Below are 18,997 nucleotides of genomic sequence, written 5' to 3'. Positions count from 1 at the left end.
TCCAGGAGAATTTAGGCAATACAAATCGTAGGCTCCACTATCTTCGCCAAACTTTCAAAATCTAACACTTTTTATCAATTTTAATTTAGCCTTTTTTTAAGTAGTAAATTTTAACATACTGAAATAGCAAAATGCTTAGCTACAGATACAATTGGTTTCAGCTTATCACATATAACAAAATTCACAAATGAAATTTAAAAGTCAATTTAGAAAAAATAGTAAAAAAAAAAAAAAAAAAAAATGACAAAACTTTTTTTCAAACAATCTAAATAATACATATTTAATAAAAAGATCCAATTTTTTTATTATTATTATAAAGCTCCACGCATTTTAAAATAAGGAAATAACTGAAAACGTACAGATGATAGTTAATTAGGAATGCTAATAGAATCATATTCCACAATATTTAATTTGAATAAGTTTGAGTGCACAGCACATAATAACATTGTTTAATAAAAGCACAATTTAAACAACTCTTAAAATAACGGGGGAAAAATCTAAAGGGTTTAGGGACCCCCTAGGCAGCTACCTTCTTAATAATCCGGCACTGTTGGTAATAAATAAATCTTCGGGTTTTTTTATTTTTTTTTCCCTGTTACTTTTATGATGTCCTGGTTATCACAGCCTTTATCATTTAATAAAAGCTCAATTCTCAAAAAAACACAAAAAAAAATCTAGAGGGTTTGGCGACTTCCTAGGCAGCTGCCTATTTAATAATCCGGCACTACTCATAATAAATAAATCTACATATTTTTTCCAGTTACTTTCATGATGCCCTGGTCACCTCCAGCGACCTGAAACTGAGCGGCAGCGAGGAGAAGACCCCTCCCTTTTCACGCAACGGTCAACCGGGGATGGTCAAGGAGCCGCACGCCCCTCACAAAAACTTTCGTGCAAGTGACGTCACCTCCTCCTTCAACAAACCGTGAGTGCGATTGTCCGATTTCGTTTATGCAAAAAAATAAATTCTAGAACTAAGATTTCATTTTTCTCTTGTTTATTTACCTCTTTCTCTCTCTCTCTCTCTCTCTCGAGGTTTCCGACTAGGTTCGGAGACTAATTTTTAAAAAATAATATATAAACAGTTTTACTGTAACAAATAGGTAAAATAGACTTGAAAGGCCTCTATTAGAATAAAAAAAAATACACTGGTTGTCTTTTGTTTTTGAAAAAAATGTTTATTTAATGAAAATTTAGCAAAATTTTCAATTTTTTGAAAAACGAAGTAAGTTAAAAGATAACGGAAATATTTAATTTTTCTTCCACCTATTTGTACTCAAACTACATAAAGTGTAACAGACCTCACGATGAATATTATTTTAATAAATAAAAAATTTATGAGCATTTGAAGTGGTCGTTAATGAATTTTTGTCAAAATGTATCTATTTTTTTTTAACTTAAAGTATCTATAAAACATGTCTAAATGAAGCTACCTTAAAATCCGTGGTCTATCATACCCTCAAAGGTTTTGGATACATGCATACCAAATTTCATGAAATTTTATTGAATTGATTTTGAGATATCATGTTTTCCGTGAATCAATCACGTTGAAATGTTCATTCTTTAGAAAATTCGTTTAGATATTGCATTTGTAAATTAGTTCATCCAAATGCGCTGGAAACAAATGTAATTTTCATGCTTTTTTCAGCAGAAATGCCAAAAATAAACAAACTACGGCTGAGTAGGTTAGGAGTTATTAAAAACGTATCAAATATTATATTGGAGAATTTTATTGTAAAAATAAACTAAATAGCTCGTTTTCGGTTAAAATATCACTGTTTCTGATTTCATTATTTTTTTTATATATTTTTTTTATTTTTATTTATTTATTTCAATAGAAAATTTGATAGACCGGTACAAATTTGGTTAGAAACTCCATACTAAATTTCATCCGTCTAGCTCAAGGCTCAAGGCAAATTTCGCATACGAAAAAAGAAAAATAATGTTAAAATAAAAAGACACAGTTATTTTTAATGAAGAAATCTTATCTGTGTCCATTAAAAAGTTTGAAATCCTAGGCATAAAATATATAATTTAGTGCAAAATTAGATCTGTTTTTTTTATTAAGTTTCGCATTCGTGAAAAGCAGATTTACCAGTACAGTTTGTTTGTTTTTTGTTTTGTTTATGATTTATTCAATTTTCTCATTTTCTCTTTCAGACATCACCTGCCGGACAGTCCGCCGGATTCCGGATCAGAGCCACCTTTTTCTCCTCCGAATGAAGGTGAAACATCGCTCGCCAACATGCATTTGGCTGCTTTTCTATATAAATCTTTCTTGTTCTGATGCACCGTACATTGCTTTTAAAATTGCACTACTGCAGTTCTAAAATGTCTTGTACTTTTGATCCAATCAAAACATAATCGGCAAGCCTCCGTTTCTGAAATAATAATTTGTTTTCTAATTTCAAATTTAACTAAACACAAGCTTCCATTAGAATACTAAAAACAGTGGAATTTTTTTTTAACTTGTTTCGCTTTTTAACCTTGTTCTTTTTCAAACTTCTTGCCAGATGGCCCCACATGTATATAAATTCAAATTAAATTTAACTTCAAGCTGTGTAAAGTCACTGAAAAATCGATTATAAAATATCATCTTTAAGAGCACGAAATGAGTGAAATAAAAGTGTTTTAAAGCAGTTTGATTCATAAATGAGCCTGCTTAGTTATAGTAGAAATTTTCACGTCATATTTATATTCTGCATTTTGAAATGCTCAATGGAACCAATTGGGGACGTAATTGTTTGTACCAAATTAATTTGTGGAATTTTTTTATTTACATTCTAATGAATTATTAATTAAAAGTACACATCCCAAGTTAAATCGATGAGAAACAAAAAAACAGGCCTTCACTCTCCTCATGAATCTGTTTGGCAGACACTGATATTGAGCTAAATTGAAAATGGTGGAGGCGTTCTTATTGACGCTGCTGAGTTTTTATCCAAAGTATCTGCCATTTCCATCCTCGGAATGATAGATTATAGTAAAAACGAGATGCATCACGAAAGAACTGCTTTTAATGTTCCAATTACTGTAATGTTAAGAATTAAATACAATGGCAAAAATAAAAATAAAAATAAATTTTATTAATGCATTTAAAGAAAATTTAATTCGGTATTATAGTAATATAGTTTTATTTCTATTGCTGGCAAAAGAAATGTATACAAAATTAATATTTTCAACGTTTTTTGACTACTTGGTCAAATTTCGAAGCGAATGTGAGGGCAATAAACGAAACCGTTATCACAAAAATGTTGTTCACTTCTAAAGTTCTTGATGATAAATACTTACCATATAAATAAGGTGCTTACTCTGTCTATTCTATGTGGAAAAATATATAATTTAAAAACAAGTCATCTAATATGAAATGTTTTGCCTAAAGATGTTGGAGAAGGAATCTAATAAAGCCTTCAAATGCTCTCCAAGCGGCAAAGCGAATGGAGAAAGCAGCCATCAAAATTATCTATTCTTCACTTAACAATAAATTTGCAATGTAATGAACTAGTGAAGACAGTACTTTCTCCTCAAATAAAGGAATGAGTATGACAAATACGGCACTTCTTCCCCAAGCAATAAAGCTGTTGGGAAGGGTCGGAATGTCCTCTCTAATTTATAAAACTGTTAGGAATTAGAATGAGCTTAGTAAAGCAGCCACAACCTGCCCAAGCAACAAAAACTGTTGAGGAATGAACCAAATAAAAACTTTATATCTTTTCCAAACTGCAGTGTTATTCGAAAGGATGCAGGTAAAGACTCAACATTCTGTATAAGAAATGAACACAACAACTGTTAAGAAATGAACCTAGTAAAGACGATATTTTTTCCAAAAAGCAAAGCTGTTGAGCAATGAGCCTACCAGCGCCATCATCCCCAATTCAAGCAAAAAAGTGGCCGAGAAATGAATCTAGTAAAGTCGGCACCTCCTTTCCGAACAGTGAAGCTGCTGGTGCACATTTGAATTTGGGTTGAATAATCAATGACGAGAGTGAACACTTTCTCTTCGCGTAGTTAAAGACCACAACTGATAAACCATTTAAGCTTGGAGCATTTAATGATTAGCAAACAGTGTTGGTGTGATAGATCCAGACAGTCGAAGCCAAATGGGAAAATGAGAGACACTACAAGGCAAACCATCCAGTAAGAAAATAACAAATAATATCGTAGACCACCAAAAGACAAAATCGAGAACTGTTAGCCCCTGTTCATATTTATAGAATTTTATATCGCAATGCAACATTTAACTCCGGGAACTGAATAGACCCTTCCACGCACGCTATGTTATTTTTTTTTTTTTTTCAAACAACAAACTACTTTGCTAAATGTATGTAACATAGTTTTGCGGATGAATGGCCGAAAAGAAGCTGAATTGAGAATTCCAACTTTTCTTTATTTTATTTCACCGATGAGTATAATTTATACATGAGGAACCACAACAGAAAGAAAAAAAGAAAAAGTGTGAGAAATTTTGCCTTCGGTGCTGTAACTGAGGGATAAGGATTTCTTCGATAAGCATCGATTCAGGAAAAGGAATCTCAGATATTTTTGGAAGCTATGCCGTGGGCGTTAGAAAAATATATCCTTTCTCTTGTGAGAATTCCAAAGTCAGAATCTTTTTTATAATACTTGTTAGAAATAAATATATAAATAAAAAGGTGCGATTTGAATTAGGAAATTAGAGAAAGAATAAAGTAATATTGATTCATTTAAGATTTAAAAAAAAGGAAATTAATTAGGATTTAAAAGTTATTTTTGCATATATAAAGGTATTAATATTTCGGCTCTTTCTTTTCCAGATCCGAAACTGAAGTGTCCGTCCCTCGATATGCTTCATCAGCCGCAGCAGCATCTGCCCTCGGAGATGGCGGAGAGCCTGAAGCATCACTATCTCCACTACGGTCTGCCACAGAAGCACGCCGAAGTGTCCATCTCATCCTCCACATCCCCCACCTCCCCACATCACGTACGTAAGCTCCATCCTAAACTCGTTTAAAAACCAAACTGCGAAGTAATTTAGTTAACGAAACTTACTTTTTTGGTTGCCCTTCAACTAAAAGGGAAAGGCCGTAAGTCTTTGGTAAGTGACTTGGTGATAAGGTCTGTGGAGGGTTCCATATTCGAGACCCTATTCCATTGTAATCGAGTTTGGAGCATTTTCGTTAAATCCATCTAGGCCATATAACCTTCTGCAGGAGGCCTGAGGAAGTTTGGAAAGGGATGCCAGTTCAAGTGTTGTCTTTGTTAAGTTATGTTCCGACGACCTGTGCCCGCCTGAGTCTGGCACTTTTTGGCCTCTTTCCCCTCTCTTGTAGTTTTCTGGGATTCTTTGATGTCTTTTCATTTTACCGATAATTTGCGGAAATCTCACGACCAACGTCCACATGCGGCGTTGGTCCAACAATGGGTCAGTTGGTAGATTTACGACCATATCCGTAAAAGCAACAGGCCGTCGAAACGGGGCTTAAACTAGTTTGGTGCATGTTGAATCCATCGAGGTCAAATAACCTCCTGCTGGAGGGCTGTGGAAGTTTGAAGAGGAGATACCAGCTTAAGTATCATCTTTGTTATCTGACTGCAGTTAAAAATTACGAAGTCCGTCCCAAAATAGTCTTAGTGTTGCTTTAAAACGGTACATCAATAAAACTAAGCTATTTAAACTTCATATAATATAAATATTATGATAATTATAGGAAAGTCCATGAAAGCGCATGTATAGCGAATCTCCCAAAAGTATTGCATGGAACAATTGTCTTTAGGTTGGTGTTCATTTAAGATGTCGAATAAAACACCGTTTAAAATATCATATTGTTGTTTAAAACTACTTTACCCCTCTCACTGCATTACACTGAAATATGACTTATCAATTATAATTCTGATATATTCAGACTTCGCAGTACACAGATCAAGTTAGCCATCTAATTGGAGTTTTCACAAACTTCACATATCTTTATCCTTTAATCGTGAAACGGGCACCGAATTGTCGCTTTTCAAAGTTACAAGCTGAAATTATTTCATATAATGATGTTATAATTAGGTTAAAAAAATTATATAAAATTCAGAATAAAAAAATTGTTAATTGAATCAGTAAGAAAGTATACTTTTGACGATAGTATCATTTTAATTAAGTAAGTAAAAAAAAAAGGAAAACAGTCAAGGAATTAAATCCATGTTAAGAGCTTCTGCTTAATATTTTAATGAAAATTAACTCTTTCATTTCTTAATTTTAAATGTTGACTGCTCTAGCTGAATTCGAATGTATCCAAGCAGCGTGAAAAGGGTTCATTGAGCTCTTTAACTAAACATGAAAATTAATAGCAAACCAGCCCACCAAAAGCTAAAATCGACTCGTTCCTAAAATTTCAGCCTGTGAGTCCAGTCCATTCCACACATTCTGCCTCGATGCCAGTCCTAGCTCCACCGTCCTTGTCCGGCCTCTCACAGATCTCCTCGTTCGTCCCCAGCGCTATCCCGCAGCAACTAATAACACCCGGCCTCGGACACCTGTACGCAGGGTGAGTGATGCTCACTTTCTTGGTTCCTTCTAGTACCTTATAGAAGGAAGACTGATCTAACATTTTTTATTGTCCGTTTAGAAGCGAGGAGTTCCTTTACGAAAACATTTCAAATCCTGTCTCTTCGACGACAAGCAACAAAAAGAGAAAGCTACCTGAATCTCCCAAGATCCCCAGGACACACCAGAGCGGAAATGGCGTGCAGGTCAAAATTGAGCCCAGTAAGTACGAGAGATTAAATCCACGCATTCTGCTGTTGGATCGTGGTGGAAAAGTTGTTTAAACAAGCAAAAAATAACGGACAAAAAGCCTTCTCAGGCAAAAACACACATAAGATCATTTCTCTCTTTGTAAAAGAAAACGCGACTTTTGTCAATAACTATGAGAAAGAAATATTTACTTCTACATTGCTTAAATATTTTTATCATTTAAAGTTAAAGATAAAGGTGATAACGAAAAAAACAAGTAAACTTTTCCCAGCCACTATATATAGCTCCATGAAGTTATTGTTATCTTTATTCTATTGGGGATTTTTCTTTCAACAGTTTCCAATGAGTAGTTTTTTAGCTATTACGTATGAGGAAAATTTAAAATTAGTACTCGTGATGAATATGTAATATATCTCACAAAAAATAATTTAGGAAACAAAGGGAGGAATTTCAACCGTTTTCATTATTCTAATAGTTACTGGTTCATTATTTATAATGGCTTGGTTAACATCTAGCTATATATACATTAAATATTGGACTTTTTGTCTTATTTGCAGAAGGGGGGGGGTAAGTCTTTTTAAAATATCCCTTTGTCAGTTCGAAGAATAGTTTTTCCCTTAAAAAAGAATCATAATACGTGCACAAATACATCCTTATGTGTAAGGAAAGAACAGTTCAGAAGAAAGAATTAACTCGTGCTTTAATCTTTTGCCCTTTTATTTTTATTTTTAAAATGAAGGATGTGGTTTAATTAGAAGAACAGAAAAAAAAATTCTGAAAATTAGAAAAATTAGAAAAAATTCTGGCGCAGATGATTGGTGGAAAGATTCACCAATAGATGGCAGCCTAACATTTCTTGTTCGTAAATGAAGCTTTGTAATGATAGGTTACAAATAAGGTAATGAAACATCAAGTCAGTATTTTAAAAATAAATAAATAAGAAAGTAAAACTTTAAAATTGCTCATGAAAATCTTAGAAGTATAAATTAAATTCCTGGGATCATTCTTTTCTTTTCAAAAGTACTATGAGGAAGGAGACAATATTCCTCCCGGGCCAAATATTCATTGTCTTTACAGATAACAAAAAATAAGAGTTCGGCCATCTTATAATAACAGTTAATGCTTTTGAAATTAACTATTTTCGCTCAAAAATAGAAGTGTTTTCAATCCAAATGAATTAAAAAAGAATATATAATTGCGCGCAATGTGTTAAAATGGAAACTTCATGAAGAAAGGAAAAGAAATTACATGATGTTTGAATGATTTATTTAATATGAAAATTCTTTATTTCATTTCTGAGTTTTATCTGTCATTTCCAGTTTTAATAAACTACCTTTTATTTTTCTATTTATGAGATTTGATTTATATACCTATTTTACTGTGAATGTTTCAGAATCAAATTAACTACTGATTTTTACAGGCATCCAATCACCAGATCCAACTACTGTGCTGCCATCTAGTGAAGACGATTACAACTTTGAACTAAGTGCCGCAGAAGCCAATGCACTGTTTGTGGATTCCAACTTCCAGTGTATCAGGTTTCAGCCATTTCAACCAAACACGTGGGCTCAACTTTTAGACAGAGATATGAAAGAAATGTAAAATTTACTACTTTATCTTTTAATTGTATTCTCTTAAGACTGAGAATAACGCAAATCATACTCTCGGGTTTTTTTTTTCTTTTAATATCAATAGTTTGGGGAAAAATTTAGCAATAGATTTAATAATTATATTATATTATAAATATATATATATTACATATAATTAATATATATTACAGTAAATAAATATATATTACAGTAAATAAATATATATTACAAAGTAAAAAATACATTTGTGGAATCAATGATAAATTTGTTGGCACTAGCCTTATAATTATCTGTTAAGTTATGATTCCTAAATATCCACGAATAAATATTCAAAAATATTACTTCCTTGTGAAAAATAATGTTAAACAAATTTTCTTCGACTTTTCGCTCGTTTATTAATAAACGGATATAATTATCAGTCAATTCCCCACCCCCACCCCTGGAAAAAACTCGTTTACAAAGAAATCACAGTATGCTAATAAGTAAGAAACATAATTTTTTTTAAGTTTCTGAAAAAAAGTGCTGCGAGTCTCATTGAATAATCCACTCCTTTCTGTAATATATTTGTACTCTGGAATAAATATCTGAAATGTGCATGTTTTCATAATGTTGAAGGCTAGCTAAATAGTTTAAGTTATCATTCAACTTCAGTGATTTTCTTTTCCCACTTTTTCTGTTATTTGCTCCTTAAATGATTTTCAGAAATAAAACTTATCTTAATTTGGAGCACTCTGCATAGATATGTCAATAAGCCAATTTTTTTTTAAAACATGAATACCAAACAAAGTAATTAGTTGCACTGCTTGGGAAAAATCAACAGGGAATTTTATAAAAAAATTAATTGCACTTAAAATTTCAGGCAAAATTTACTTTTCGACTCCAGTGTTTAAACATTTGTCGAAACGTGACGCAATTTTTCAATGCCTTCTGCTAAGCATTCCGCCCAACAAATCTGACGCGACTGTTTGCCTTTCTTCCGTTGTGGGATGCACATTTGGAGGAAAACAGAGAATTTTGAGAACGTTTTCTCAAAGTGTTGACCTGTTGCTCTTAAAACAGGATGGCAAATGTAGGGGTGGGTGGGTGAGGAGGAACGTTAGAGATTGACCACATGTGGCTTAGGGCCAACTGCTTCGAAGAGGATGCCAGTTCGGAGAATTTTTCAGTAATATGGATGGATTTTGTTAAAGACAGCAATCGGCCACAACAAATTCTGTCAATACTGCCTCGTTCAGTGATGGCGGGGTGGTCGGCTGTACACAAGAAGAAGAAGAACACTGATGCGAGCAGCCAACCCCAGATTTTGTCACAGTTGATTGAATTCGGTATCATCAACAACTGCAAGTCTATTCTCAAACATGTTGCTTCACCTCAGGATGGTTTGACGTAGGCAGGCAGTTGTATGCAATGCATTCTTACCACGCACTGCATAAAACTGCCGATACATTTTAAGAGCATCTATACCTTTTGACCATAAAAAAGAAATCAACGTACGCATTTCCAATTCGGACACCACTTGTAATAACTACTGGGGCTTATTTATGACTGGTTATCAGTCAAACTAAATTTGCCACGTGAACACTGCCAAGTCTCAGGATGCACATAAATGTCTGAAGTGTTTACCAAAACGTTTCGTCAAAATAACCTTTTATCAAAAAATTTTACGAAGGCGTCAGATAGCATTTTTGACTCGCCTATGTCCATGTTCTGATTTAAAAAAATGTTGTTCATTTTTTTTCATTGTCGATTCCATTAACTTAACAGAATAGTCATAATACAAAATGTGAGATGGGAAGGCTTTCAAATTGCGTATGTCATGTATTGCGTTGTTTTCGAGACCTAATATCACAATATCAGTGTTTACCATTTGTGACAGTAATTAAAGCAGACAGCGTTTTGCTGTATTAAGGGAAATAAATCTAAATATACGTATCAAATACATCTTTAGTGAAATTCCAGTTTTTTTTTTATATATTGAGATTGTCTCCTTATAACTGATGATCTTTCTGTATTCATTCATTCAGCTATTGCTTTGATTCACTCATTACTTCTTTATCTTCTCTCTTACTTTGTAAATTTCTGTGATAAGGGTCGAATATAATAGGGACCCTTAAGTCAATGCAGATTCCAGGATCTTTCTTTCCCATTTCCCAAATTCTAAATTAGATTTCATAGGAACTCTTAAGGCAATGTAGAATCTAGAACCTTTATGAAGTCCCCAGGCAAACTGCCTGCATTTGCTTTTCTAGTAATCCAATCCAATGTACAATTCTTCTCTTCTCGTTTTGCAGAGCTTCCCCCAACTTCCGTGTAGACGCGGACAAGGGCTTCAACTACAGCAACGCCGATGAATCCTTCGTTTGCCAGAAAAAGAACCACTTCCAAGTGACAGTGCATGTGCAGCCTGTGGCGGACGCCCACTATGTCAGGACGCCAGAAGGCACTCGACCCATCGAGAAGTTCTCACTCAACTTCCATGGAGTCAAGGTGAGACACCCTGTCCTTTGTTCAGATCGTGACAATGAAACTCTGGGCCAGAGGAGATGGCTTAGCTAGACATATGTTAAATTACAGAAACATGTTTCTTTTCAACGAATGTACCAGCCATTTTTTTTAAGAGTTAGGCCATGCACCCTTGAATCTCAGAATGCTGAGAAAAAAAAAACGTTAAAGAATTTTAAACTGTATGTTCATTTAGACTGTACTTTATCGGACCGTATGTGATATATGTTTTGTAATGTCACTGATGTTTCTCCGTTTAGATGGAATCGCCCACACAGACAATAAAAGTGGAGCAGTCTCAGTCCGACAGAAGCAAAAGACCTTTCCACCCTGTCCCGTAAGTAATTTTCTGAAATAGTGCTCAATCTTTTAATTTTAAATTCTTTTCTTAATCTTATTTTAAACTTCTAAAAATAAATCAGCAACGTGAAGCTGGAAACTATTAATAGAAAGTTTGTTTCTTTCTTCTAATTATTTCAATTTATTTCGCACGAAATTCTAAAATTTCGAATTCCATGAAATGTTTTCGATTTTATTGATCATGCAGAGGGGGTTTTAATATTTTATAACACATCATGGGGTGAAAATTTAGCCTTTCCATGTTTCCTTTCAGATTCAGCCTTTTCCCAATAAGCTTGTTCAAACAAAGAGTGGTGATAGCTCGCGTACTTTCCCGAAATTTTCACTGCTACTACCCCACCCCTTCCCACTTTTTGTTGTATGATTGATTCTATGTTAGAAATGCCTATTTCGGCTGTGTTAAAATTAAAAATTGATCGAAGTTTTAATTTTTTCCCCACTTTAACTTCAGGAAATAGGAACTGCTGTATAAAAAAATTTTCTGATGTCTAAAATTAAAAAACTAGTTTTATATGGATACTTAATCTTGTGCTGTTCTTCTTTTTAAATTAATTTTAAACCAATTTTTAAAAATGTATTCTGTTGTTGTAACAAAACTTAAATCAATTCTTTAGTTTAATCAAATCTTTCGCTCGCATGGGTTAACGTTACGATAATCAAAAATACTTCCTCTTTCATTCACTTTAAAAAAACTTTTATCTTCGCTTTTATGAACAAGAAGACGCCTTTACACAATAATTCTTTCTGTGAATCACCTGATATAAAAATCATTACACAGAAAATGCAACAGTTGACGCTGTTACGGCAGACAAAAATATTCCAAAAAAAGACGATTCAAATTTAAAACATTTTCTTGAGACAAAGTTTCCGATCTAGGTGGTCCAAATTTTTTTTCTGGAATGCTTCAAGGAATTAACTGGCAGTGATTTTTGTTGCTAGAAGAATTTTTTCTTTTTTTATTTGTAAATTACCTTTGCTCGGATAAATATTATATTTTTCATTCTTTTCCCAATGTCGTTACTTTCTCATAAACGAAATGTAGAGAAAGTATAGTAATCGTTAAAAAAAACTTCAACTCTAGATTTTGAAGAATCTCTACGTTTCCCTGAGCTCGAAAAACACATTTTTGGAAAATGTCTATAAATCTGTCTGTCCTTCTAAGCGTTTTGTATGTGATAAAGACAACAAAAACGCTTTGAGTTGGAGGGGGGAATTTGATGTACGGTGTTTACACTAAATTAATAAATTGTTATAAGATATTCTATTTCGTTAAATAATGTTCAGAGGAAGACTATCTCTCTGTCTGTTCGAATATAAGTTAACACGATAATTACAAAACAAAGAAAGCTATATGAATAAAATTCGGTGCACAGATTTAACATCTACAGCACAGACATCTACCAAATGTTGAGAAATTTTAAAAGAGGTTGGTCATCTGTCGGTCTGTACTTTCAGGAGTATGTAAACGCAATAATTTAAACACCTAATGACTTAAATATACCAAATTTTGCATGTGATGTTGTGACTACAAATGTAGTTCCAATATATGTTTCAATCAGTTAGGAAAAACGCGCCTAAAACAGAAATTCGGATACTGTTTGCCACATACCAGAGATTAATCGTCAAAGAAAATCGCAGTAAAACGATGATAGATTCAGTAAAAGGTTTTATTCACATCAAAGGCTAATACTATTTCCGAACTATTGTAAGCCAATACCATGCAAGGTGTTCTCTAAAATAACATTGTTATTAGGTAATATGCGAAAAGAATGCTTTTGGGAGATCACTCACTCTAAGCCTGTATACAGGATTCAAAACTTATCGTTCCAATTTCGTGGGGAGGTGGGGAATATCTCAGGAAATCGAATTCACTTAGGAAAGAATGTCCGCAAACGTCATCTGCATGGACAAAATGGACATATGAAGTGAACACAAGGAAACAGTACAGTTAAGTGGTAACGAATGTGACCTTTATTGAAACAAGGTAAAGTACAAGTTCACAATAAGTGCTCAAAATTGCGATCATTTACATGAACAAAGGATTCACAGTGCCACTGCATTGACCGCCGAACGTTTTAAAAACCGCCTGGCATATAACGGTCAATGCCAAAGGCGGCCACTATTCGTGCAACAAGGTTCATTTCACTTTCGACATGGGAGGTCTCGTACATATGGTCTTTCATGGCCCAACACAAATAGAAATCCATTTATTATAAACCAGGTGACCTGGGTGACCAAACGATCGGCCCACCTCTGCCGATCCATTGAATATTCAGTTTAAGTAATCACGCGCAACAATTGTGCTATGGTCTGGAGCTCCGTCATGTTGATACTACATATCTCGGTGGATATTCCAGGCGATTTTGAAAATGTTCGGTGGTCGCTGCGAATCTCTTGTTCGTGTAAATGGTCGCAATTCTGAACATCTACTTTGAACTACCTGCTGATAACGAATGTGTTTTACCTTGTTGGAATAAAGGTCACATTCGTTACCACTTAACTGTACTGTTTCCTTGTGTTCACTTCACTTGTCCATTTTGCCCATGCAGATGAAGTTTGCGTACATACTTTCCTAAATGAATTCGATTTCCTGAGATATTCCCCACCTCCTCACGAAATTGGAACGATAAGTTTTGAATCTCTCTCTCACACTTGGAATTAATCACTACATGGAGTTTTTTAATTGATTCAATTTTGGTAACTTATCTTCTGAACAATCTTCGCAGGCTGGAAATGGTGCGGGACCAGGTGACGAAGACAACGGTTGGCCGTCTTCACTTCAGCGAGACCACTTCTAACAACATGAGAAAGAAGGGCAAACCTAATCCTGATCAGCGCTTCTTCTTTCTTGTGGTCAGCCTCTGCGCTCACGTGTCCGGAGAGACACCCGTCACTGTCATAGCCCATTCCTCCGAAAAAATCATTGTCAGGGTGAGTGTTTTTATTTTTAACTCTTTCGCACGCAATGACGAGTCTGACTCGAGCATCGAATTACTGAAATTTTAATTCTAAATTTGTAATTATGTGAAAGTGTTAAGCTATTTAAATGCTAAGGTCACTTAAAATCGCCTCAATATCTCAAATGCCCTTAGATTAATACAGAAACTAAAATAATAATAAATATCCTAAACAGGATGTGTCATCTAATTAGAAAATTAATAAATTCATAGATCAAAGGGTTAAAATGCTTTTGTTTACATTTTCAATAGCGGCATAACGAAGTAAAGGGTGAATATAGAGATGACAAACGCTTGATCAAATTTGCGTAGATGCCTCAATTAATTAAATTAGATTTAGCAAGAAATCGAAAACTGGGACTTACCTGTCAACAGAGATCAAAGGTGAAAAGTACACAACACATCACAGCGCGTGGACCTAGTTGAATAGATGCTACAAGAAACATGCAATCAAGAAGTAGAGTGTAGCAATGCCAAATGATAATCACTTGCTCAGAGTTTCAATCGTAGGAGCTAATGTTCCAGCGCCAGTCTAAAACTGCGCATCTAGGTCAATATATTTTCTTCTGTATTTTATGCAAAAGCCAGCAGATGGGATGAAGGTGATCACGTGACCAGGTTCTTCCGACTCCAGATGGGCAGCTGATTTTTGACTTTTCGTAAGTAATAAAGATTGTGCCTTAAAATAGTATAGGAAATAAAATTCAGTTTTCTGTGGTGCATATCTGGTGAATTATAATTTGGAAAGACAGCGGCTGCTTGAGAATGTGGCGAAGCTGTACAATAAGTAATGAGATTTATGGATTTGCAAATATAAGGCATAAAGTCTGCGGAACGATTAAAAAGAAAGAACGAAAACAAATCCACATAAGAATCATGTCATCAACATTATAAAAAGCATATATTATTATTATTCAGTATTTGATGTTTGTTAGTTAAGCTAAGAAGTAGTGCAATTTTAATCTGGATCAACGGGAATATGAGCCCATTTGAATTGCTGGTGATGCAAAATTACTTTCTTACTGCAGGGTTTCTTGTTATGTTGCACATCAATAATTAGCAATGTCTGTAAGTTATATAGCTCAGAAATTTTGTGTTAGTGAGGTATATTGAGATTTTTTCCGTTGTGTTTATGGTAGGAATCTTTGAATAAACGTTGCATAATTCATACTATAAAAATTATTTTTACTAATAATATATAAAGATGTTATTGCACTTTAAACACAAAGAGTTTAATGCAATCAACTTTTAAAAAAAGTTGTTTTAAAGAATATAAAGTTTACTATTTTTTTAATTAATCCCTCTTCTTGAATATAAGTTTTATGCACTGTATTGATAATTGCATGCATCTTTCAAGAAAATAAACAAAGTACAAGGAAATAATTACAGCATCCAAAATCCAAAAAACACATTTTTAGTTGATGTACGAAGCTTTAAAACAATCCTCAAAACGTATTGTCAATCAGAGGTTATCATAAATACGGGGTAATTCATATTGAATGGGACAAAAAAATAACATAACACGTCTTTCTGTTATTGATTTATTAATTACCTGAAATAAAATTTATTCTGAAACTGCAATAATGCATTAGAAGCCGCTAGGAGAAAGCATCCACCGCCATTATTATAAAAAGGATGTCATACAGGCAGGAGAAAGCATTCTGTGTTTTGGAATATGCAAAGCATTTTCGTTTATCATTATTCAAAAATATTTTCGCTCATTTGGTTTAGAATCACCGCATCGTCACAACATCGAACGACAAGCGAAGCAGTTTTAGGGTGTGGCCTGCATATGTAAGAAACCCAGCCCAAAACGACGTCAAAATGAAATATTGAAAAATGTTCAGGAAATTTTTTCACGAATTCGTGAAAAATCAACGCTTTGTGGAGTGCAAAACTGAATGTGCTTCATATAGGGCCATACCCACTGTAGGGAACTCATAGAACAACTGTAGAAACTTGGATAATTGCGTTTCTAGGTCAACTTGATTTATCAAAATTAATTCATTACGGTACTTAAAGGTATGCTTTATTTATATCCCATTCAACATGAACCCAATTTCTTCGATTGCTCTCTACTATCTTAACCATTTGGGTGCACATTTTTTTTTGTGTGCATGAGTGTGCATTTGGAGCACAATATTTTGGACACTTAAAATCTGCAGATTTTATGCAAAAATTCATTTATTTCATATTATTCATGATATTGAGATAACTTAGAGAATTTAGTATTACAAAAAAATTGAAACATAAATTCAAAAAATGCATTACGTTCCGATACGTCAAATGCACCTGAAGGGTTAAGCTTTCCTACGCGATGCTACAAATATTTTCACACGTTGTAGTTCATAGTTGTATGTAGCCAGACTTCGTATTACCAATCTTCATTGTTAAGCATCATATATTCACCGTTGGAAGATAATCTGGCAGCTGTCGGTCTTTTAAACCCGAGTCAAAACCAGACTCGAAAGTAAGCCATCCGGGTACGTGAAGCGAATCATTTTGAGAACGTTAAATGAGTAAATAATCACTATTAAAATTAACAAACTGGAATATAACGATACTATCATTGCGGCAGCAAAAACTGCAAGTACTTCCATCAGCAATGGGTCCACTAAACCGTCAAACGTTAGATAAAAATTGGATCAAGTATTCACTGCAACATATCTCTACCATAGTTCATTGTTCATCACATTTGTCTCTGTAATGGTAATGAAATTTTGACGAATGAGTTGACTCAAGCGTTTGAATAAAAGATCGACATATGGTGTAACGTAACGCAATCTTTACAAAATGATCATTTATAAAGTTTGGCAAGTGTATAAATTTCGTATTTCCTATCTTCAGAATTCATTACTACGAAAATAGCAACATTTGAGTGCATTTATTATTATTTCGCATTTTAATTTAGTAAATCAAGAAATTAATTTGAAATGTAAATTTTTTCTACCTTGTACCTGTTTTTAATATCAAAGTAATTCAAAGCACAGTAAAATTTTGAAAGCTGCTTTTCAGATAGTAGAACACTACTCAGAGAATTCGTTTTGTATCTTAAAATGGATTCATTATTGAACAGTTAATGAATTTTTAAAATTAAGGAAACCATTCATAAAAATGAAATTAGCATTTTAGTGCAAAACAATTTACATGCATATCTTTTAAAAAAAATTTTTAGTTTTTCATTCATTTTTGCAAGCATTGCATTTACTAACACTATTTCCAATTCACTTAAAGATGAATTTTCAACTGAATTATCTAAACGAAATTTCTTCTAAAAACTGCTGTATTATTTATAAAACATTTTTTTATACCTTTCAGGCGTCGAATCCTGGTCAATTTGAAAACGATATGGAGCTCTCCTGGCAAAAGGGCCATACCTTAGATTCCATATTTCATAACGTAAGTGTCTCATCTTACAAATATTTCTCTATATTTCGTCCTCCTTTTTAACTAAAATAGTTCTTATTATCTTAGGTACTTAACAGGTACTATGTGTAAATATTCTTACTTATCTGTACTATTGTTTTCCTTTAATATTGGTATCATCGCTCAAAAGAAAAATTTACAGATATTTTTAATGTTAAATGGAGGCAAGTTCAATGACCCACACAACCTTATCAAATAATGAAACTTAAATTTAAAAAAATGAAGGTTCTCGAACATGCAAGAATTAGGGCAATATCTGTATTAGGATCCGAAATCTAACGATCGTTTTAGAAGATTCGTATATTGTTGAGAAGTTATAAAACTATAAGAGTTCACACGAAAAGATAATTCTCTCTTTGGTGTTTGGCATTGTTAGCGAGTGCGCCGAATGCTATTGTGCTATCATTTAAATAACCGTTATTGATGAAAAATATATATTTCTTTTTTTTTATGTTATATGATAACACAAAATTTCTTTCCAAGTATGTAAAAATTAAAATTGCATCATCCTAATCTTTTCAAAATTTTAAATTCAATTCAAAATTATCCACTTATTTACATTATTTTAATAAATCTGATTTGTATGATTGTAATAAAGTTTTACTTAGTCGTTCTAATTGAAGATTAATTTTTGAAATAATGAAATAAAAAGAAACTGAAGATGTAACAAACATCTGCAGAATTGCATTTGAATTCATTAGGTTTAACTAAACGGAGCATACAGGTTGATTTAATAGTTAAGAGCAAAATAAAATTATGTTTTATGAGTTCATGCAATTTATGTTGGGTATCATTACTGAAGGTAGCAGACATTATAACAACAATTTAAAAATTTGAACAAAACTCCAAAACAATATAATTTGGGCTGTGTACCTAATATAAGCCAATATAATAACTACAAAACGAAGCGAGAGCTAGATGGTAGAAATTCAATACTCTGATTTATCGTTTATTGTAGACACCTGTCCAATTTTGAGCTAAATCCAAAAAGGGATTGATCGTCTGTCAGTCTGTACTTTCAAAAGCATGTAAACGCGATGACTCAACAACGCAAGACCTAAAATGTATCGAATTTCGTATGTAATTTTGTGATTACAAACTTAGTTCTGTGTCAAAGTCTTGCTTGAATCGGTTGGAGGAAAACGCACCAAAAAACAAATTTCCTTTTCGTATACGACTACCAGGTATAAATCGCCAAAAAATTCACCAAGAATGACAAAGCAGATTCAGTAAAAACGCTAGATTCACGCCAAAGGTTAATATTTCTTAACTATTGTACGCCAATGCCACTCAAGGCGTTCTCTGGGATAACACCTTAATTAGAGAGTATATGAGAAAGTTTTGGGGAAACTCTTCCTTCTTCTTTTAAATGGTAATGGCCCCAGGTGTCCCTCTTCCTGACATCATATGAGTCACCAAAGCTCTTCTGTAAAATTTTCATGCCA

The 18,997-nt window shown here is 33.5% G+C and overlaps 1 protein-coding gene across 2 annotated transcripts in view; it reads left to right on the top strand.

Annotated features, from left to right (window-relative positions):
* LOC129972269 (myelin regulatory factor-like) overlaps positions 1-18,997 on the top strand; it is a 217,788-nt gene that overhangs the window by 177,866 nt on the left and 20,925 nt on the right. For both annotated transcript variants that reach the window (XM_056086336.1, XM_056086337.1), the window contains exons 3-12: positions 761-925; positions 2,161-2,225; positions 4,794-4,960; positions 6,361-6,509; positions 6,591-6,730; positions 8,139-8,316; positions 10,599-10,794; positions 11,070-11,146; positions 13,896-14,100; positions 17,445-17,525. In XM_056086336.1, coding sequence (XP_055942311.1) covers positions 761-925; positions 2,161-2,225; positions 4,794-4,960; positions 6,361-6,509; positions 6,591-6,730; positions 8,139-8,316; positions 10,599-10,794; positions 11,070-11,146; positions 13,896-14,100; positions 17,445-17,525 — 1,423 coding nt within the window. The remainder of the gene's footprint in view (positions 1-760; positions 926-2,160; positions 2,226-4,793; positions 4,961-6,360; positions 6,510-6,590; positions 6,731-8,138; positions 8,317-10,598; positions 10,795-11,069; positions 11,147-13,895; positions 14,101-17,444; positions 17,526-18,997) is intronic.

This window comes from Argiope bruennichi, chromosome 6, assembly GCF_947563725.1.
Source record: "Argiope bruennichi chromosome 6, qqArgBrue1.1, whole genome shotgun sequence".
Lineage (NCBI taxonomy): Eukaryota > Metazoa > Arthropoda > Arachnida > Araneae > Araneidae > Argiope > Argiope bruennichi.
Note: the sequence above shows the minus strand (reverse complement) of the source record. Positions and strands in the feature narration are given on the sequence as shown.